We start from the raw sequence: 22838 nt of genomic DNA, 5'->3' as shown, positions 1-22838 counted from the left end.
TGCAGGCACTATCATTTGATACCTAGGAAATCATGTAAGCGATGCTGCTAGGCGTTTAACATGATTGGTTGGCTACTATCAGACTTGAGTTTTGACGTTCTTAATATCAAGGAGTTGATAAGTAAGAATGGAGCAACTGGGGTATGCTCATATAAGGACATGTTTAGTCCCGAATCACATTGAGATGTGAACCTACGGCTAGTTGTATCATTGAACCATTGAGGGTCACACAAGTACTAACTTTCTAGATCCCGTTGAGAAGTAAAATAGTTCAATGTGTTGAACGGCTTATAAAGGAGTTTATAAGCACAAATAAAAATAGAAGTATGACTTCTATAAGGAGAATGTAACTTTTAATTTGAGAAAGTGCTCCTAAATTAAAAGTTGGCCAAACAAATAATGTATTTGAAAATTGTGATTTTTATAAACATTATTATGGATTAAATTAAATTAATTCAAGTGTTGAATTAATTAAACACTAGTGGGCCTAATAGAGTCCAAATAATTAATTAATTCAAGTGTTGAATTAATTAAATAATATTGGGCCTTGTAGAGCCCAATTAGAAATAATTATTCAACTAGTGGGCTTGAGTAAAATCAAGTAAGATTTAATTGGTTTCAAATTTGTTTGAGACAATTAAATTAAAGCTCATGAGCCTTGTAATTGTTACAAGCCCAAATAGAATTGCATGCATGGGAGGTGAAAGGGTGGATGCTACCTTTTCAATATCCAAGGCATGACATGTCCTTGGACTACACAACAATTTTTTCCAACCAAGAAAAAAAACTTCTTCCTTCTCTCCTCATACCATGGTGGCCGAAATTTGAACAATAACTTCTCCTCCATTTTCTTCTTCATTTTTTTGTTGAGGAAACTCTCTCTTCTCAAATGAAAAATGTTCTAATTTTTCTAGTGCAAAATTAGAGTGGATTTAGCTTGTTGGTGGTAGACCTAATTTGAAGGAAGGAGTCCAAGAATAAGGAAAGCTTGTAGAGGGTCAACCATTCAAGAGCCAAGTTGTTTACAACTTGGTTGGAGCCAAAACATCAATCTTTGTGATTGTATTTGCTACACATCTTAGTGTTTAGCGTGCTCGATTTCTTGTATGAAAAATATTTTGAAACTTACGTTGCGCATTTCGGGCATCTTAAACGATCCCCTTTCAATCCATGGGATATCAATATATATGTGTGTGTGTGTGTCAATTATTTTGTATCTATTCTACAATGCTCTCAAAATACAATCCACCACTCTTAATAACACTAACAATAATCTTATTTAGTACTCTACAAGTTTTATGTAACATAATACTATCTGAGATTTGTATCTTCCACTCCGAAATGGCTTTGGGTGGAGTAAAGACCCGAGTTCCAAGGTGGTGGGGGACAAAATTTTGTATCACTGTCATTTAAAGCTAAATAAAATTTGACTTTGAAAAATATAAACATTTTATCCATATAATTTTGTTAGATACACTCCTATAACCTATAATATATTTATATATATAGTTTAAAGGTGGTGGGGGACAAAATTTTGTGTGTATATATATATATATATATATATATATATATGGTGGGGGACAAAATTTTGTATCACTGTCATTTAAAGCTAAATAAAATTTGACTTCGAAAAATATAAACATTTTATCCATATAATTCTGTTACATACACTCCTATTATATATATATATATATATATATATATATATATATAAAAGTAGGGTTGACTCATATCACGAATAAAATTGACTTGCGAGGGTGTCTCACAAAAGTTTTTGTATAATATATAATATTGGAAGATCATATAATATTGGAAGATCCTTGAGTTGTGGTTGTGTACTTGTGTTGGCCTTAATTCACATGTGTTCACATGCATTTCTTCTAGATTTAGCTTCATTTATTAAAGATGGAAAGTCAACTTTCAGATGAGTATATATATGTGTGTGTGTGTGATATGTCAAACGTTTCCGTCAAAATATTGTGCATTAGATATCTCTAGCTTTGATCATATATATATATATAAAAATGAATGTCAAAAGTTGATCAAATGTAGATTTATATCCAAATATAATCAATGGCTGACTTGGTTGGCACTGATGAGATAGAGTCGTTTAGGCATGATTTGTCAGAGATTGGGAGGAGCTTAAGATCATCCTTCCGGCGCCGCATCTCGAGTTTTCGAAGCAACTCAGAGTTGAGTAATGCATCAGATATTCACGACCTTGATGATGAAACTCTGATGCACTGGGCTGCCATAGACAGGCTGCCAACTTATGACCGCTTGAGATCTTCTCTGTTTGATCAAATTGCCGATGGGAACGAACCCGAAAATGGAGGCAAAAGGATTGTTGATGTCACCAAACTTGGTGCTCCTGAAAGACATATGTTCATTGAGAAGCTCATTAAACATATTGAACATGACAACCTTAGGTTATTGCGTAAAATCAGGAAAAGGATTGACAAGTAAGAATATTTCTCATCTTTTTGGAAGCAAGGATTTGTTTTCTATTTTGTAACATGACTTTGAGGATTGGTTCTTCTTTTATTTTTTGGAATGTAGAGTTGGTGTTGAACTGCCCACAATTGAGGTTAGATACAAGAACTTACGAGTCGAAGATGAATGCGAAATTGTCTATGGAAAGCCACTCCCAACACTTTGGAATACCGTGAAAAGTGCTCTTTCGGTAAGTTTTAAGGTTGCATTTGGATTGAAGAACTTGGTTAGTTTCTGTCATAATCGTCTTAGAATAGAGATTATTTAAAAGCACTTCTCTTGATTTCATATCCATATTTTCAATAAAAGCTCCGTTTTGGTGACAGGGCATTAGCAAACTTCCTTGTTTACCATCACAAGAAGCCAAGATAACCATCATTAATGGTGTTAGTGGCATAATTAGGCCTGGAAGGTATATTGAATATACTTTCTCTCCTGTTTTCTACTTTTTTCGAAAAACAACAAACTTGTAATTTGTTTGCTTCACTTTGTTGGTGTATGTATGGTATGTGATAAGGAATTCTTGTTGCAGAATGACTCTGTTACTAGGTCCTCCAGGCTGTGGCAAGACAACATTCTTGAAAGCCCTTTCAGGCAACCTGAAAAAGTCGCTTAAGGTGTGGTGCCTCTGTTTTTTTGGCTTTGAAGGCCAATTATTTTGGTTTTTTATGTCATATAATTTTCAATAAAGTTCCACGTAAGAAGTGTTTGTGCTTTTCCTCCACAATAGGTTACTGGCGAGATTTCATACAACGGGTACAAACTGGAAGAGTTTGTAGCACAGAAAACTTCAGCTTATATAAGCCAATATGATCAGCACATCCCTGAAATGACTGTCAGAGAAACATTAGATTTTTCATCTCGCTGTCAAGGAATCGGAAGCCGAGCAGGCAACTAGTTTATAATATAAAATTTAGATTTATCGCGAAAATTATTTTTTCATGATGATTGATAACATGATCTAATCCTCAGAAATTATGACTCGACTTACTAAAAAGGAGAAAGAAGCAAAAATTGTTCCTGATCCTGATATAGATACCTACATGAAGGTACTTAAATTCCGAATACTTTTAGTTCTCATTTTCCTTTTGTGTCAAACTTATGCGTTCTTTGTCTTAATTCGGGATAGGCAATTGCTGTAGAAGGACAAAAGACAACACTTCAGACAGACTACATATTAAAAGTATTTTCTTACTTGATTTAGTTATTACTCTTCAGCTAGCACTGTGTAGATCAAGCGCCTTACAATTGATAGTTACCATATCATTTCGACATTTTTCAGATTCTTGGACTAGATATTTGTGCTGACATGCTCTTCGGAGACGCCATGAGGAGAGGTATCTCAGGTGGACAGAAGAAAAGACTCACAACAGGTAGTCTCATTGTTAAAAGTACAAGTCATTTTCTTGCAACATGGTTACTCCAATAATACTAAATGTTTTTGTGATTTCAAGTATTTAATCTTCGATCGACTTTATTAAGGTGAGATGATTGTTGGACCAACAAAAGCTTTATTCATGGACGAAATATCTAACGGCTTAGACAGCTCGACAACATACCAGATCGTTTGTTTTCTTCAACAACTAGCGCATATCACAGATGCAACTATACTTATTTCACTTCTCCAACCAGCACCAGAAACGTTCGACTTATTTGATGATATTATCTTAATGGGAGAGGGAAAGATCATCTATCATGGACCTCGAACTGATGTTTTAGAATTTTTCAAGTCATGTGGATTCAAATGTCCCGAAAGAAAAGGAGTTGCCGATTTTCTTCAGGAGGCAAGTTCATTAAATCTGTGTATTTTCGCTATTTCATGTCGTGTAATCCAATATCATCTCACATTTGAATGGTTTAATCATCAGGTCATTTCAAGGAACGATCAAGAACAATACTGGAATGAAACGGACCAAACTTATCGTTATGTTTCGGTTGAAGCATTCTCAAGAAAATGCAATGAGTCGTCCTACATGAAGAAATATAGCGAAGATCTCTCTGTTCCTTACGATAAGTCCAAAAGCCACGAAAATGCAACAAGTTTTAACAAGTATTCTCTTTCTAAATGGACGTTGTTTAAAGCGTGTTTGTCAAGGGAATACCTTCTCATGAGAAGAAACTCTTTCATATATGTATTCAAAGCTGTTCAGGTTGGCTTAGTCCATTGATTTTTTCTCAGAGTTACATTGAGTTTTCTAAGTACTTCTTCAATACAATTCGATCTTTTGCAGCTTATCATCATTGCATCAGTCACAATGACTGTATTCTTGAGGACACAAATGGGAATTGATATTGTACATGCTAACAGTTACTTGGGAGCTCTATTTTATTCACTCCTTATTCTTCTTATCGATGGATTTCCCGAGCTTTCGATGACCATTGCGAGGCTTGAAATTTTCTACAAACAGAGAGACTCATACTTTTACCCTGCTTGGGCTTATGCAATTCCAGCTTCCATTCTCAAGATTCCACTTTCGGTTTTTGAAGCTATTGTATGGACGTCACTCACTTACTATGTCATCGGGTTCAGCCCCGAGGCCGGAAGGTTGCTGCCATTCAACATTTTACAGTACAGAAAAATGTTTGATATTTTGTGAATTAGCATATACCTTACTTTTGTTTTTTTCAGGTTTTTTCGACAAATGATATTGTTGTTTGCGGTACATATGACCTCGATATCTATGTTCCGTTTCATGGCATCAGTCTTTAGGAGTGTCGTTGCGTCTACAACGGCTGGCAGTATGTGCATACTGTTTGTAATGCTATTCAGTGGATTCTTGATCCCGAGACGTGAGTCGTTTTAATTTATTTGTTTTAGTTCGTCACATATTTTAACTTCTGGCACTCAGGAGTTTGCTGTTTCTTGCAGCATCCATGCCAGAATGGCTGAAATGGGCTTTCTGGGTTTCTCCACTATCATATGGAGAGATAGGCCTTGCAGTGAATGAATTTCTAGCTCCAAGATGGCAAAAGGTGAACATGTTTCTTAATTTTACTACCATTTTCTCAATTTGGAAATTTCGAAACAACTAACAACAGGACCAACAAAATCATTCTCTGTTCTGTCTTTGCCAAATTTTGTAAAGGAGCTGCAAGGAAATACAACAATAGGACATGAAGCACTTCAAAACCGGGGTTTAAGCTTTGGAGGAAATCTTTATTGGATATCCATCGGTGCCCTCTTAGTATATACATTGCTTCTCAACATTGGATTCACATTGGCCCTAACTTTCTTGAAATGTAAGAGCATTTTTAGATAATTGTTTAGATTCCAAGTCAAGATGATTCAAGTAACGAAATAAATATTTGAAACAATGCACCAGCTTCAAGTTCTCGCGCTATTATTTCAAGTGAAAAGCTCTCCCAGCTAAAAGGAAATACAGAACCCGACACCCGAACCCATGCAGAAGAGCATTCCAAAGTTTCTCCTCCTAGAAACACCGCAAAAACTCTCAAAGGTCAGGTTTTTCCATTTTATCAAAAAATATTTATGTAATTTCACTTCATGTTTACTTAAATTTTCTGTCGCATTCTTGCAGATAAGATGGTGTTACCTTTTGAACCCTTAAATATAACATTTGAAGACGTGCAGTACTATGTTGAAACCCCTTTGGTAAACACATGAATCAAGTCACATTTTATTCCTAAGTTATGATATTTCATGGTATCATCAAGAAACATCAGAAATGAAATTAGATGGCATATTTTGTTCCATGATTACCTTTTTAGGCAATGAAGGAGCGTGGATTCACCGAGAAAAGGCTTCGGCTTCTTAGTGACATCACTGGTTCATTTAGGCCGGGTGTTCTTACGGCACTGATGGGCGTGAGTGGAGCCGGGAAAACCACACTTCTAGATGTTCTTGCGGGCAGAAAAACTAGCGGAACCATAGACGGAGAAATTAGAGTAGGAGGGTATCTTAAAGTTCAATCGACGTTTGCTCGAGTTTCAGGCTATTGTGAACAAGTAGACATACACTCTCCTCAGATTACTGTCGAAGAATCACTCATTTTTTCTGCTTGGCTTCGTCTCCAACCTAGTATCGACCCTAAAACCAAATACGTAGGACACTAATTTCCTAACAGTTTGCATTTCTTTATTAGCCGTAGCACATTATTTCATGGTGTTTTTTCAGGAATTTGTGAATGAAGTTCTTGAAACCATCGAGCTTGATGGGATCAAGGATGCATTGGTTGGCATGCCTGGTGTTACTGGTCTTTCAACTGAGCAAAGAAAACGCTTAACAATTGCGGTTGAACTTGTTGCTAACCCTTCGATTATCTTTATGGACGAGCCTACAACTGGACTAGATGCGAGAGCAGCTGCAATAGTTATGCGAGCAGTAAAGAATGTGGCGAATACAGGCAGAACAATAGTCTGTACCATTCACCAGCCGAGTATCGACATATTTGAGGCATTTGATGAGGTAACTTTTTACATTTGGATCCATTCATGTTTTCACTTACCAAAAAAGACAAGAGTAACATATAGTTTTTATCTGCAGTTGGTACTCTTGAAAACAGGAGGTCAAATGATATATTGTGGACCTTTAGGTCAGCATTCTTCGAAAATTATTGAATATTTTGAGGTGAATCTTTGTATTCAGTAATACACGATGCTTTCTCTTGCTCAACTTACTTGAAGATTATTCGTTGATGTTTACTTTTGCGAGTCGTTACAGAGTCACTCCGGTGTACCAAAAATTAGAGACAACTACAATCCTGCAACATGGATGTTGGAGGTTACTTCAACTTCATCTGAAGCTGAACTTGGCTTAGACTTTGCTGACATTTACAAGAATTCTTCTCTATACAAGTGAGTTTCTATGGGCTACATGGTTAACCGTCTCTTGCATTAGTTATAAACTTAAGGACTCATTTAAGCGAGATTCCGTATGATAGATTTTGCTGGTAACTACTTGGCATTTCTTCTCCTTTACAAAAACGATTAATTCCTGTTAGAAAAATCAGTTAAACAAACTTGTAAAGTCATCCACATGTCCTACAGTTCAATGTGAGAAAGGAGTGTTACAATCACCCTTTCTTTCATAACATGATGTCGATTTTGTGGCTTAGCATATCGATCTACCAATGCCTGGATTCTAAAAGTGGTAATGACGAATTCAAGAGGTAGCTTCATGTATTTAGTAAGTTATTCAACAACTTCAAGAAATGACTCCACAGTCCACAAATGTAAGCACGTTATGTCACATCATAGGCCCGTGGGCCATGGAAGTGAGTCTACACTATAGAATCCAGTAGAGACATTTGGAGGCCAATTGTTGCTCCTGCTAGCTTAGCAGTCAATATTGGAGTTAAGGATGCTAAATTAAGAATCTTTGGGATATATCAAGTTATGAAAGTTCGATTCTACAAAAATAATTTTGCATCCGTGTTTGCTCTGGGAAATGATTAGTCTAAACTGCTAGATAGTCCAATCGTACTATTATTATTAACAACAAATGAAACATGTCATATTTCTTAATTGTGTGTGATGAATCTCTTTTCTGTTGTTTGATTCCCAGGACCAACAAAGAGCTTGTGAATCACCTTGGTAAACCACCGGCTGTTTCGAAAGATCTCCATTTTCCAACTCTTTACTCACAAAATTGGTGGGGGCAATTCAAATCCTGCCTATGGAAGCAGCACTGGTCTTATTGGAGAAGCCCTTCATACAACTTGACGCGATCACTTCATATGCTTTTTTCTTCTTTTCTTTTCGGATTATTGTTCCGTGATCGGGGCAAGAAAATGTAAGCCATAAAGATCTCTGCAAGTTTATTATTCTCTCTCATGCAACAGCTTCCACATTGGTTTATGCTAACTCTGATTTGTGTTTTTATATTTTATGCTCTGTTTGATAGAGACAATCAGCAGAGCCTATTCACTCTACTTGGTTCAATGTATGCATCAGCTCTCTTCTGTGGCATAAACAATTCCTCCTCGGTTCTTCCATATGTCAGCACGGAGCGGATGGTTTTCTACAGAGAACGATTTGCTGGAATGTACACTTCATTGGCATTTTCAGCAGCACAGGTATGTATTCGCCTTAACCTCATCTTTCGCAATGTCTAAATGAAACAGCTTCTGCCCCACGGATACCAAAAGAGCCGGTGCGAGCCACGATCTGCATAATAAGTTCTGCCAACAATTAATTCCTATCTGCATAATGAGTTGTTAGAGTGATTCGTTTCGTTTTGACGTGGGAATCAACAGTCTTTTTCTTCAATTTGACAGGTCATAATAGAGATTCCATATCTCTTAGCACAAGCAATTGCATTCACAGTGATAACATATCCATTGATTGGATACTACTGGACAGCACATAAGGTGTTTTGGTACTTCTACTCCATGTTCACTACATTGCTCTACTTCACTTATCTTGGGATGATGATGGTTTCGATAACACCAAGTTTCCCAGTGGCTGCCAGTTTTGCAGTCAACTTTCTACACAATGTTCAATCTGTTCGCCGGATTCTTGATTCCTCGCCCGGTAACCACTTCTTCCAAATAATTGATTCCCACTTCAATAGAAAGGTACTTGTGAGATATATGGTGACGGTGAATTGTGTTCTTGAATGTACAGCAAATTCCCAAGTGGTGGCTCTGGTTTTATTATGTGATTCCAACTTCTTGGTCATTGAATGGGATGCTCACTTCACAATATGGAGATATAGAAAAGCCAATCAGAGTGTTTGGAGAAACCAAATCCGTTGCTGCTTTCCTGAGGGACTACTTTGGATTTCACCATAATCAATTACCTTTAGTGGGTGTTATTTTATTCTTTTACCCTATATTTTTTGCTGCTTTGTTTGCATTTTGTATTGGCAAACTCAACTTTCAGAGGAGGTAACCATTTGTGTGACGCCAACATAAATGCATATTTTAAATTTTGTCCTTTCGATGTATCATATAAATTTTCAAAATAATATTTTGTTTATGCTATCCTTTGTATCAATCTATCTTGTTTCCCTAAAATTAGGAATTTTTTATCAAAAAATAAAAAATCATGATGATGTATTAGAGTTTTCAATAAAAAGTTCAATAGACAATATCAAAAATCAATTCTGTGAGACGTCACTTATGAAAAATATTACTTTTTACGTCAAAATTATAACAAACAATTAAATTTAATTTGATGGTAATGTTGGTCAACAAATTTGGATATCTCCAGGGATATATGAGTCTTAATGCTTCAGAATTAGTGATTTTGTCGAAAAGGTCCAGTTTATGGGAAATCGTATCAAGATGTTTATTTTTTAAAAATAATTATTACATCGTATTTGTACGAAATAGCGCACATTGCGACGAACTCAGAATTAGGATAAATCCAATAACTTGAAACAATTCATACATATGCGATGCTTTCATCTGACTAGCAAACATGCGACTGCTGACTCAAACTGTAATTTAAGTAGACACCACACACACATTCCTTATATGGCATATCACACAGCAATCTGTGCTGCAAGAACATTAATCAAAATGGAAGAAAAACACACACAACGCAAGGTAACATGGGAAATCAGTAGCAGATGTCTCGGGTTTAGCCTTGGGGTTTTTCCCATTTGAGGGGCTTAACTACCTCCCATGTGAAGTCAGCATCATCCCTTCCAAAGTGCCCGTATGCAGCGGTTTTCAAGAACCTTCCGCCACCACCTCTCTTCAAATCCAAGTTAATCGAGATCATTCCAGGTCGGAAATCAAAATTTTCTTTCACAATTTGCAGGATTTCTTTGTCAGGGATCTTCCCCGTGCCATAAGTGTCAACAAAAACAGATAACGGCTCAGGCACACCAATGGCGTATGAGACTTGTACTATGCACCTGCGAGCAAGGCCATTAGCAACAATGCTCTTGGCAGCCTGCCTCACAATATATGCACCACTTCTGTCGACCTTAGTGGGGTCCTTTCCAGAGAAGGCACCACCCCCATGGGCGCCCCAACCACCATAGGTGTCAATAATGATTTTTCTGCCCGTGAGACCTGCGTCACCATGAGGGCCACCAATAACGAACCGACCAGATGGATTGAGGTGGAAAATCGTCTTCTCGTCAAGGTACTTCTCTGGGATGACTGGCTTGATGACATGCTCCTTCAGATCCTTGGCAATCTCATCATTAGTAACAGTCTCATCATGCTGAGTCGAGATGAGAACTGTGTGTACCCTTATTGGAACCATTGCACCATTTTCATTATAGTACTCCACCGTAACTTGAGTCTTGCCATCAGGTCTCAACCAGGGACATGTACCATCCTTGCGTACTTCTGTCAGCCGAGCACCTAATTTAGTAGCAAGCACATGGCTGAGAGGCATATACTCAGGAGTCTCATCTGTGGCATAGCCGAACATGTGTCCCTGGTCGCCAGCACCAATCTCTTCAGGGCGTTTGGTCAGGTGACCGTGAACTCCTTGAGCAATATCGGGGCTTTGCTGCTCAATGTTAACAAGGACCTTGCACTTGTCAGCATCGAGACCAACGTCATCGGATATGAATCCAATATTGCGGCATGTGGTGCGCACAATCTTCTCATAGTCTATGTCACCCTTTGTTGTGATTTCACCAAAGACCATTACCATGTTGGTCTTGGTACAAGTCTCACAAGCAACTTTACTGTCAGGATCTTGTTCCAGGCAGGCGTCGAGTACTGCATCAGATATCTGGTCGCAGAGCTTGTCGGGGTGGCCTTCGTTCACGGATTCAGAGGTAAACAGGAAGGTGTCCATTTCCCAACCTGCATGAAATAAACTCAAAATCCCTCGTTTTTGTCCTCGAAATAAGAAAAGCCCCATTCTACAAGGCAGAAAAAATCCAAATCGCCACAAGAAAACCTGAGCCACTGGCTCACTTGGGATATAAGAAGTTGGGTTAAGATATAAGTGTGAATATCCCAAGACTCCGAAAAGACAGATTCTACATTTCAAGTGAGGTTTTCTTCGTTTAGCACCAAAAAACCAAGATATACTGCACCACGGTTTATAGAACAAAGCGATGCTTTGAAATAGTAGAAGCTATTTTAACATGTTTTTTAACCCAGAAAGTCCCCGCGAATCTTCACTTTTTATTAGGACAAGCATGCTGAGTAGTCAAATTATTGCAAGTTAGAATAGAATCCAGTGAACAACGCATCTATGATAATTATAACAAGAACAATCAGATATCCTTTCAATGAAGGGTAATCAAAGCCTACTGCCCTCTGACCGAGCAAACCATGCCTAGATCTGCGTTAAAGGAAGAAAATGGACCCGTTTATAAATCAAATTTAAGTAAACAGAAACGGGATGAAACTCGTCCGTAACTATCACTAACCAATACATGCCAACCTTGAAGCAAAAACAAGTTCAGATCTCCCACTGTCTACAACACAACTCTAAACGCTAAACCTTAAACAAAACAGTCCAAGATCCATGAGTAGATCACAAATTCATAGAAAAATTTTGGAATAAAAAGATCAATACAATCAAGAAATTATTTACACAGACAGAGAAATGGTAAATAACTCACTCAGAAGAAAACACTCAAATCAAAGAGCAAGAACAACATTAGCCCAGACAAAACCCACGAATAGAATCATCCGCAGAGGCTAAAACTAGCAACAAAAACCGAAAGAACCACCAAACTTCTGTACCTTGGCAGATGAAAATCAAGGACCGACAGAAGGGAGTTGCTAACTTTATTGTAATTGGGTACTTTCTTTAGAGACACCAAACGCCTGCAAGTCTTGGTAACGGAAAAAGGAATCCTATTTATAGATAAGATCACGAGTCATTCCACTAGTCGGTGGGACAAAGGGTGGGTGCTAGCGTTTCGGACGTGGTTTTTATCTTGGCATCTTCCGGTGAAGATCAACGGGTGTCGGTAAGTGGATGACGTTTCTTATATGGCATAATATATTAATAATGAGTTTTTTGCATTCAGGCCTATTTTTGTTATATAGATATTGTTTCCTTATATCAAAAATGTTATTTATTAATGTAAATATGGATAGAATTCAGGTCGTCTCACAGATAAAAGATATGCGAAATGTGTCATAAGAAATATATTATTTTAATATATATATTATACATATTAACTTATATTTTATATTCGGTATTTGATATGAAAGATTAATGTTAAAACACATTTAATACAAGAGATATGAATATAACCCGGATGAAAGATAAATATGTGGGGGACAACATCTGAATCCGAAATATCTAAATGAATGAATATTTTTTAGTATTTGAAAGAATTTGTTATAATTAGATCTCAAACTAAAAAATTCGTCTTAAATTTGAGATATTGATATCAATTATAAGTTCACTATGTTCATCGATAAAGAAATGAGGTCTATTACTCTATTATAGTAGTGATGTACAACATTTGCATATGTTATAAAATTTAATGTTGAAAGTGAAAATTTTAAAAATAATACACTCTTGTTCGTATGCATATATCAAACATAATATGTAGAAATCTTGTATTTCTTTATTTATTATTTTTGACAGTAACAAAAAAATCATATATCTTACATCGATTGTGTACAACGAAAACATCAACATTTGGAGGTTGTAACAATATTTTACCTACTCTATGTGATTCATGTTTCTTTCTATATATTTAATAAGAGATACGAGGAATTCAATGGTAGGTGAAATATAACATAGATTTGACTTTTGATATGTGAGTATGTTACGATAAAATTTTGAAATAATTTTAGTAATTGGATAGATGTTGTGTAATAAATGTTTAAGATTGTGTTTGGATGGATGGATTTGAAGTTATGAATTTTAAATCCATCTACTTGGATGATTTATGTTGGATAGCTTTTAAATCCACGTCACTTGACTTGTGTAAACGCAATGGTGATTATGATTAATTGCGATTTGTATGGGATCCTATGTTATGCAATTTATACCCAAGGAGAGTATAAGGCCCCTGCATCGTATTATCGTAAATCGTGTTCTGATTCTCGATAATTCATGATGTATGTCATATAATTGAGTATATTAAGTATATAATTGATAGTTAAAGTGGGAAAATATGTTTTGACAATGAATGATTGGATTAGTATTTGATTTATGTTTGAAAAGTATGTTGAACGGTAATAGAGAAGTGACAAATGTTACGGTTTCTAACATATTAATCTGAGCATTAATTCAAATGAGATTAAACCAACTTCATTAGAAAAGCTAAAACATAACACTAAAACTTCTATGTTTTGAGTATAGTCCAAATCCATCCGGAATTATAGGCAAAGAGAATTGGCATAATTATCATGTACGATAATCAAATTGAGCAAGGTCAACGGAAAATGAAATCCAAGACATAAATCTCTAACTTTCATGTTGACAACCCTTAGCTGATTAGAAGTGCCAAACAGAGTTTCCAACATAACAATTTGTGTGCCCCGCACAGTGAAGACACATGCTCGCGTGCCAAACTCTGCCAAACACCTTCCGGACTGTCGCGCGCCAAAATTGTGCACCATCACACCGCCTTAGCTGCACGAGATTAAGGTCGATAAGCACATATTGCAAGTAATAATTCTCTTCCATTTTCTCTCCATCTGAGAAGAAATACAAGAATTCAAGTTCTATCACCCAAAACTACATCATAACTCAAAACAAATTATATCTTCGTAATCCTCGTGTTGAGATTGTTTTTTTTTTAAGTAATTTTATGTTGGATACAGCACCTTCATTTATTGAATTGATGGATTAACATGTATTTGAATTCAAAATCGATATGTACTATAGAATAGCTGACGAGAAATGTTAAATTCTCATTGTTCACTTGTTTTCTTCTGTTTGTGCACTTGTTTCACCTTTCCATTTGACATGAAAGATAATTTCAGCTGCGAATTTGTGGTGATACCTAAAAGTATACTGCCATGTTGTTTTCCTCGGCGGATTTGCATAGACATCAAGGGGTTACCCTCTCTGGTCAAAGTAGAATCCACCTTTGATGATCCTATGACTTGACATTATCTAATTCTTATTCAAGGGTATGTGTTGCTTTTTTTCTGATTGACATTAACAGATTTTACTTTCACTAGGAGACAACCAGACATCTCTAAGTTATCCTGGAAGAAGTAAGTATGGACTCCATATCCTATCAAGCCTCCCTTTGATGTGGCCGGAGAGCATATTCTCTGAGTACACATGAAACCATCTTTCATCAAAAGCTGACTCCAATGAACCTGAAATGCTCTAATCGGGTTCCCTTTGTGATCTAGAAGAATACCACCTACGAAAGATTCGCCCCGAGTCCCATGAAAGCAACAGTCCATATTAAGTTTAAACGAGCCAGAATGTAGTTTTGCCCATCTAATCATTGTAACCCGTGTGACCCTTTCAATAGCTAGGGTGATTCCCCAAACTTTGGCAGTAGAAGATTAATCTGTCCAATGTTCAAATTTGCTAGTTGTAGTCTGAAATTGTTTGCCACCTTTTATATGGTTCATTCAGCCACATATTTTATGTGGCTTGCAAAGGTAAATTGATTTTTGCTATTGTTTATGATATCTAATATGTGTCGGCAATTGTGTGCATTTATTGCATGTCGGGTGAATTGGCTGAATTCGTTGAATAAAAAAAACGTGGGATGCAAATGTTGGCTTATAATTGTCAAAATAAGACGCAGGAATTTCAGACGGAAATAAAGCGTTTTTAACGCGTTTTCACATTAACAGAGGCTCTATAAATAGAGCTCCCTCCTTCATTCTGAAATCATCTTTTTTCGAGTTTTCTCTCATCTTATAAGTATTTGAGTGCTTAGTTCTATAATATTTGTGAGATGTTTTGTTCTCATGTATTAAGAGAGTGTGTGTTTTCTTTGGAAACATAGTGAGTGAGTTGTACACCACAAAATATTATAATGGAATTCTTTTCATCTTACCCGTGGTTTTTACCCTAATAATTTTAGGGGTTTTTCACGTAAATCTCGGTGTCCAGTTTATTCTTTATTTTCAGGTTTTATTATCTCATATTCTACACGTGGGACCAACAACATGCATATTATTTCACACACCACCATAATCATTCACTCTTTTCTGTCAATGGTTATTAAGCAAATGCACTGCCTTTTGGAATCAAACTTCGAAACAGTTCGCTATATGGGGCACTCGAGACATTGCTTAAGAAAACTGGAAAGATCGTTTCTTTTTGGATTCTCTGGCCGAAAATTGTGTGAGCATAAAAGCATTGAACTGAAGAACATGTTGCATGACAATAGTGATTGGATTCAACCCCGTGTATAATTATTTAATATGGCATTGCTTGAAGGTATGGATGTATCGGTTCAAAGAAATTCATATGCATCTCTTTAATGGGTTTGGCTGGAAATGGTTCAGTTGATGGGAAATTTTCTGTTCTTACCGATGGCGTCACTAATTTTGTGTTGCCTACAAAAACAAGCTTTTGTATAGATTGCTTGTAAGTGGGTTACAAAATTCGAGAGCACGAATTATTTTTATGAATTCAACAAAGAAACTCAGTTGCTTTCTACTTTTTCTTCTACCTTTCTCCGAACTCTGAAGGATTTAGGTCCCTGCGGTATCTTGTAGAGAGGAGCAAAGTTCTCAACCACCCAAACCTCTAAAATCATGGTCGAATTTCTCTTGAAAAATCGAAACAGAGCTCTTATGCTTGATCAACACATTTGATTTGGGTAGAAGAATATGATTTATGCAAAAAAGATTTGGAAATAAGATTTCATACGAAATATGGCAAATGATATCCATATTTCATGCATCTTAAATCCGTCAATTGTTTTCTCGATAACGTAGATTTAGTGTTGAAGAAATTGAAACCACTCCATATCCCCCAAACAGTCCAAATAAATCTAAAATCGAATTTGAAATTCTCTACTTTAAAATGAATTGATCCATTGGTAACCTGAAAAAACTCAAGGATAGAACATGAATAATGGAGACTGCCGATTATTTTCTCACGCGTGAATTCTAAAACCGATCATAACTTGAAATAAAACCGAAAGTCTCACTTCTCTTATAGCATATACGCACAAACATAAAGGCCTAATTACATGATACCAAAACACCAACCTAATCTTGCGGGAGTGTATAAAAAAGAATCTCGAAAAAAACATTTTAAGTCTCAAGGCAAATATCATCTAAAGATGATGTAGAAACTTATAGCCCTTGAATTAATGATAAATTTGACCATTTTGAAATCATCCCCTCACAATTTTAAAATCAGTGGATGATACAGTCAGTCATAAAACAAATGAAATGTGTGAAAATCACATTATAGATCAGCCTTAACTTGAGTATTGCAAATTATTATAAAATTAGGAAATTTTACAGCTTACACACAACAGTTGAAGCTGCTAAAAACTTGCAAGTGAAATGTGTGAAAATCACATTATAGATAAGCCTTAACTTGAATATTGCAAATTATTATAAAATTAAGAAATTTTACAGCTTACACACAACAGTTGAAGCTGCTAAAAACTTGCAAAATGACGACATAAACTACTGTACCTTGAGGGTTGATTTGCTATCCCTATTCCATATTATATATCGAGGAAGCCAAAACTTCCCTTACATATCGAAATGGTGAATTTCCATCATCACTTGAGAAAAATTAGAAAAACAAAACATACAATCCCTAAAAGACGCAGTCGGCCAAATTTCATACGTTACAGGCATCTACGAAGTTAAAGGGGCTCTGAAGGTCAATTACCATCGAGTGTCACATGTCTTGGACCCCATACGAAAAATCAGAAAAACAGAACATACAATCCCTAAAAGATGCAGTCGGCCAAATTTCATATGTTACAGGCATCTACGAAGTTAAAGGGGCTCTGAAGGTCAATTACCATCGAGTGACACATGTCTTGGACCCCATACAATCAAGACTAGATGCTACTTATCTTATTCACTTACAATCCTTCACCATATTAACAGATCCAATACAAGTGGCAACAAGAAGAAGAAAGTATCCGGAAGTAAAAGTTCTGAGTGACTTAGCCTCAGAATTTTGGAATATAGAGAGAAATAAGTTTGTGGATAGAATCAAAAAGAGAGATATGCATGTCCTACTTAATCGATCATTTAAAATACATTACATAATATCAAACAAATAGCAGAAGGGAAATAAAGCGTTCATTCCCTACAAAAGCAATTGAACTTTATCACTCGTTACCTAAACCTGGCCTTCTTGGGAAGGCTGACACCTGGTCTTCTTTCCGGCGCACGAGATTTTCCAAAGGCCTTCATTTTCCTTCTTTTTCTTTCCTCCTCGCTGTCTGATTCATTTCCCTTCTCTCTGTCTGCATTACTAGCTTCCCTTTCCAACTCCTCCCAGGTTTTCCCTTCATCTTCCTCATCCTCCTCATTTGAATCATCTTCCTCATCATCTTCAGACTCCACTAAAGATTCACTATCTTCATCCTCCTCTTCCGACCCAGTGTCAGATTGTACATCTGAAGGTTCATATCCTTGATCTGACTCCTGTGAATTATCAGAATCTGAATCACTAGCCTCCAAGTTCAAAAATTCCCATCCACCATCCTCTATAAACTGTTCTGGGTCATCGGTGATTGTTTTTAGTATCTGCCTCCAGTTAAGATTTAGCCTACTCTCGTAGTACTTAAGATCTGTCGTGTCAAGCCACTCTTTAATGCCATCTAGTGATGATGTAGGGATTGAATCAATACGCATTACATCCCGCTTGAAGTCCTTGAACACAATGGTCATGTCAAAATTCTTCTGACCCAGACCAACCCTCTCCAAATTAACTATCTCAATCTCATTAAGGGTAATAACCACAAACGGAGTCTCTATGAGCTCAACAAGGCATGTAGATGTCGGTACTATGAATGCGGATGATTTATGTGGCACACCATGAAAACCAAGTTCTCTCAGTGGCTGATCAAACTCCAGATCCAGTGATTTGAATTGAGGTTGTGACCATAGATCATTGACCCTATTGACAAAGTTTTGAAAATCCAAGCTAATTTTGTTCTTTCTATCTCTCTCCCGCTGCTCCTCCTCAATCTCATCAGGGTCATAGGCAGATCTTTTTCCACCTCCAATAGTCTGTACTACATCCATGACTTCAACATAAAACTGAACATCTTTGGTTTTCTTGTTCCCCACCATAATGTGGTTGTGCAGGTGAAAATGCAGGAGGGTAATCATTTCTTTCTCCGCTGGCTGGAAGAATGCGTGTTTGATGTTTCCAAACATGATGTCCACCCGCTCATCTGATCTTGAAGTCGCATAACGAAGTCCATTTGCATGCGCTTCCAGGGTGCCACTAAGCTTTCTTCCCCGACCACCAAAAACTGGGCGTATCCAAAGGTCAGACAACCTAATTGGCTTAAATTTTGCTCCAGCAAGTTGCAGTTTTTCTTGGGTAACTAAAGTTGCCCGCTCAGCTTTCTCTGATTCACGGGAGGCGACCTGTCTACGGAGAGTTTTAATTAACTGAACAACTTCACTTATATGTCTGGGATCCTTGGAGTGAAATGAAACTTCTTTAACATAAATAGAATCTTGAAACTTCTGCAAGTTTGCATCATGTTGAGAGAAAGGAGCACCGGGTACATTAAACATTATCCGAATATAACATGTTCGACTTGTGTCCTGCTGGCTAGATACACTCTTTACAGTAGCAATGTGGAAAGGCACCATCCTTCCATAAACAGGCAGCAAAATGGCCTCATTTTTCTGATCAATCTGAATCATAAATTCTCTCGGAGGAGGTATATCATTGATGTTCTTGTATGCAATCAGCTCTCCTGAGGGTTTCATAGGACCATGGCTTGTCCCTTCAGTACCACCACCAGCAAGTCTTCTTGCAGTTTCTTCGTTCTTCCGACGAGCCAGAGCTGCTTGATGCTGCCTCCTCAACTCTTCTTTTGACACCTCATGATTAACTGATCTAAGTGTTGCCTTAGACGAGAATGTCTCAGCACCATTAGATACAACTTTAACTTTAGGCAGCTCTTCTTCTCCTTCTTCATTGAAGGAGTATGCCACATCTTTCAAAGCTTTAGAACAAGTGAAAGTCAACACTTCCGGAACACGATCACCGACAATAACCGTATCAGCAAGCAACATAGAAAATTTTTGGGTTTTTGGATTCTTCGTCGCTATTTGCAAATTATGAAACCCAAGAGACACATTAAAGACCATGCCTGTCTTCAGCATCCGATCATTTTTGCTATTTAGATTAAGTCCTGACTCACGAAATTCAAGACCTATTCCAGTTCCTGCGGATTTTGTCAAATTGGGAACCATTTCAGGTGCTTCCTTTTCAACTACAGAAAGAGCTGCCAGGTATACATCACCAACTTTACGTCCAGGTTTCAAAGCAGCAATTGCTGCATCATGAGCCTTTAGGAGGACTTCATAGGCCTTGCTCTGCACGGGGTTGGCATCAATTAGAACAGTCCGAGCCACATTTGAGCAATAGCTGTTGTACCGAGATCCTATTGCACATATAATCACACTAGTAGAATCATAAAACAAATTTTCATCATTGCTTGACGCACTAGGTCTGAGATCAAATTCTCCTCCGCTTTCAAAAATTGGTGGGTAGCATATATCAACATTTTCAGCTTTCAGCTTCACCTTTATCCTTGCAGGCTCAAGTATGACCTTTTCAGTGTCATCCATCAAGGAAGAATGGGTTACCTTCTTCTCTTCATCAATTATCTTCTCCAACTTTGGGACCACAAAGGTTTTCATCACTGAGGAAGTCAGGTAAGCAGCCTTTTTCAAGTTCGTAATCTCAATAGGGTCTTTCACGGCAAACAGATCCGAGAATCCATTTGTAACATCGGTGAGCTGAAAATTTGCACTCCTCAACTTCTCAGCCCACATCTCCAGAAGGCTACCTTCAGGGGCCTCTCTAGCAATGTGCCCAAAAACCGGGACATCAAATCCGTCCATCCTCGACTCTGTTCGAACTGCACGAAATATATTTTCCATTAATGCTGTCCCATCATCATTCTTGAACTTCACATGCATTATAACTTCCACACCTACAGCATCTTTTGCAGATTTTTTCACTACTTCAAGTAATGACACCTTCTTCTGGCTGCATAGAAAATGGACATGTTTCTTCATGAACACCATAATAGTGTCTGGAAATTCGTGACCAATCAACCATATATTAAAGGCCGAAGACTTTAGATATCGCAAATCGTCAGATAGAGGGGGAGTTGATACTGCAAAAACCTCGGAACCGCCCCATAGATCACTCTTATTTTCACTCCACTTACTGTATAACATTTTTAACCGTTTGCTGAAGATTTCCAGATTAATTGTGTAGGCATTGGCCCCACTGCCTGGCGCCTTGACATTATTATCATTCCCTTTAACATTTCGATCAGCCATTTATACCAACTCACATATAAATCTTTACTCCGGTTATAAGGAGCAACTACAAGAAGGATGAATAGCAAGACGAACGGGAGAAACGATAAAATTTATAACATCCCTCCTCTTCCTAATCCCAATATGATACGCATTCACCTGAATATAACTTCTCAGGGTCAGATAAACACCACAAACTTAATAATCTTAAACAGAAATCAGCAACAAAAAAAACTATTTGTCTATGAATAACATTAAAATTGAAAAAAAAAACCAGGGATGCAAAATAAAAGGCCGCATTTTTTACGCTTTTGGGACAGTTAGTGCAAACAAACAATTATTCATAACATATAAAAAAAACTCGAAAAAATAAGAAACCTAGTACAACAATCCTCATATTTCAATGTTGAAAGTTTCCACTAATAATAACTTGTGATCCGAAAGATTGCATGATTTAATTCGAGTTTCGTCACATAGTCTAAAGTGGGAAACAAACCAAGCAAGGAGGATGAAAAAATACATACAAAATCAAGTCTTCGAGCAGATCGATTATCCGAACGCCAATACCCAAGGCTCAATTGCAAACATAATCAAAGAATACATGGGTGATTGGATACGGAGGGGGGAAGATTGAGAGAGATTTTAGGGTTTAGGTCGCAGCTTAAATACGATTCAATTACCCCATATGCCCTCGCTGTTGTATCAATTTACAGGAGTACACGTGGTGAGTACTAAAATATTATAAAAATAATATATATGGATCAAAATATGACTAAAATGGAAAACTTACATTTAAAAAATAATAAATTTGCATGAACCGGTTCAAACAAAATAACGTTAATTTTTTTTTATATGGAATTCTATGTCAAAAAGAAAATTATAAAAATCGAGATCTATTACCTCATATCGTAAAAATTATTTTCTACCTAATTTTATTTAAAATTTTATAACATTAATAATTATAACATACTACTAGCGATGACAGTAATTATCAGAATATCAATAATAATACGGCAAAAATTTGTGTGAGACGGTCTCACGGGTCGTATTTTGTGAGACGGATCTTTTATTTGGGTAATCCATGAAAAAATATTATTTTTTATGCTAAGAGTATTACTTTTTATTGTGATATCGGTAGGATTGATCTGTCTCACAGATAAAGATTTGTGAGACCATCTACCTACTCTGATAATATTACTTAGTCATATTTTGATTAACAATATTTGGCCCTCGGATTGCACTACAAATTTATGTTTTCCACGGTAGTCATATTTTGATTAGGCAGTATTATTTATATAATATTTTATTATAAAAAATTCCGTTAAGTACTTGAATATCATCCCTTTCTCTTACCCGACTAGTCAAAGGATATTAACATAAAATATTATGTTTTACTTTGTTTGGAAAATTATGTATGTTGTTCGGTATACGACCAAATAGTGTCATAAGAATATATAATGATGCTAAAAATTTCAGGTATTTTAGATTCAATATGGTGTGCAAAAAATTATAAACTGATGGTTGATAATAAATGATTTGAGTTGGCGTCATCCCAAAAGTAATCATTTTAGGACGCTAGTGTATTGTTCATTACTATTTATTAAGAGGAGCCTAGAGAAAATATTTGACAAGTACGATGAAATTTTTGGCAAAAATTTGTGTAAGACGATCTCACTGATCGTATTTTATGAAACGAATCTCTTATTTGGTTCATTCATGAAAAAATATTACTTTTTATGCTAAGAGTATTACTTTTTATTGTGAATATCGATAGATTGTCTCGTCTCATAGATAAAGATTCTTGAGACCGTCTCATATCTACTCAAAATCTTTTTTGTTTTACCAATATAAAATTTATATTAAATCCACCATTTTCCATATGCAAAAATTCTAGTAATATAGAAAACTTTAAAACTATTTCGTGTATTTCGCTTTTTCTTTTAAATAAATATTTTATATATAAGAAATTCAAAATTTTAAAACAGATCAAACCAATCCCATCAGCTCTTAGTCTGG

General features: G+C 36.5%; 3 protein-coding genes across 4 annotated transcripts; 1 reads left to right on the top strand and 2 right to left on the bottom strand.

The window, feature by feature from the left end:
* The first annotated feature begins 1969 nt into the window (after nucleotides 1–1969).
* LOC142546977 (pleiotropic drug resistance protein 3-like) lies at nucleotides 1970–9390 on the top strand. Its single transcript, XM_075654987.1, is given in 25 exon segments — nucleotides 1970–2462; nucleotides 2560–2683; nucleotides 2820–2905; nucleotides 3026–3110; nucleotides 3224–3383; nucleotides 3466–3542; nucleotides 3623–3676; nucleotides 3776–3866; nucleotides 3976–4277; nucleotides 4362–4643; nucleotides 4725–5038; nucleotides 5123–5283; nucleotides 5363–5466; nucleotides 5580–5733; nucleotides 5817–5951; nucleotides 6033–6106; nucleotides 6223–6555; nucleotides 6629–6919; nucleotides 6998–7081; nucleotides 7175–7308; nucleotides 8018–8245; nucleotides 8357–8528; nucleotides 8730–8924; nucleotides 8926–8985; nucleotides 9079–9390. Coding segments are annotated over 25 exon segments (4356 nt in total). The 5' UTR covers nucleotides 1970–2073; the 3' UTR covers nucleotides 9346–9390.
* Nucleotides 9391–9794: 404 nt separating this feature from the next.
* On the bottom strand, nucleotides 9795–12363 carry LOC142546976 (S-adenosylmethionine synthase 3). Its single transcript, XM_075654986.1, has 2 exons — nucleotides 12123–12363; nucleotides 9795–11228 (listed from the first exon to the last, which is right to left on the bottom strand). Exon 2 carries the CDS (start codon nucleotides 11218–11220, stop codon nucleotides 10039–10041), a length of 1182 nt encoding a protein of 393 aa, XP_075511101.1. The 5' UTR covers nucleotides 11221–11228; nucleotides 12123–12363; the 3' UTR covers nucleotides 9795–10038.
* Nucleotides 12364–17440: 5077 nt separating this feature from the next.
* LOC142546975 (FACT complex subunit SPT16) lies at nucleotides 17441–21488 on the bottom strand. Of its 2 annotated transcripts, none has more exons than XM_075654984.1 (2): nucleotides 21347–21488; nucleotides 17441–20981 (listed from the first exon to the last, which is right to left on the bottom strand). In XM_075654984.1, exon 2 carries the CDS (start codon nucleotides 20841–20843, stop codon nucleotides 17637–17639), a length of 3207 nt encoding a protein of 1068 aa, XP_075511099.1. In that variant the 5' UTR covers nucleotides 20844–20981; nucleotides 21347–21488; the 3' UTR covers nucleotides 17441–17636. The 2 variants fall into 2 exon arrangements, with proteins under 2 accessions (XP_075511099.1, XP_075511100.1); XM_075654985.1 differs by having other exon boundaries at nucleotides 21253–21465.
* Nucleotides 21489–22838: the final 1350 nt, after the last annotated feature.

The sequence above is a fragment of the Primulina tabacum genome, chromosome 5, assembly GCF_025594145.1.
Source record: "Primulina tabacum isolate GXHZ01 chromosome 5, ASM2559414v2, whole genome shotgun sequence".
Taxonomy (NCBI): Eukaryota; Viridiplantae; Streptophyta; class Magnoliopsida; order Lamiales; family Gesneriaceae; genus Primulina; species Primulina tabacum.
This window is presented reverse-complemented; position numbering and strand designations above follow the sequence as displayed.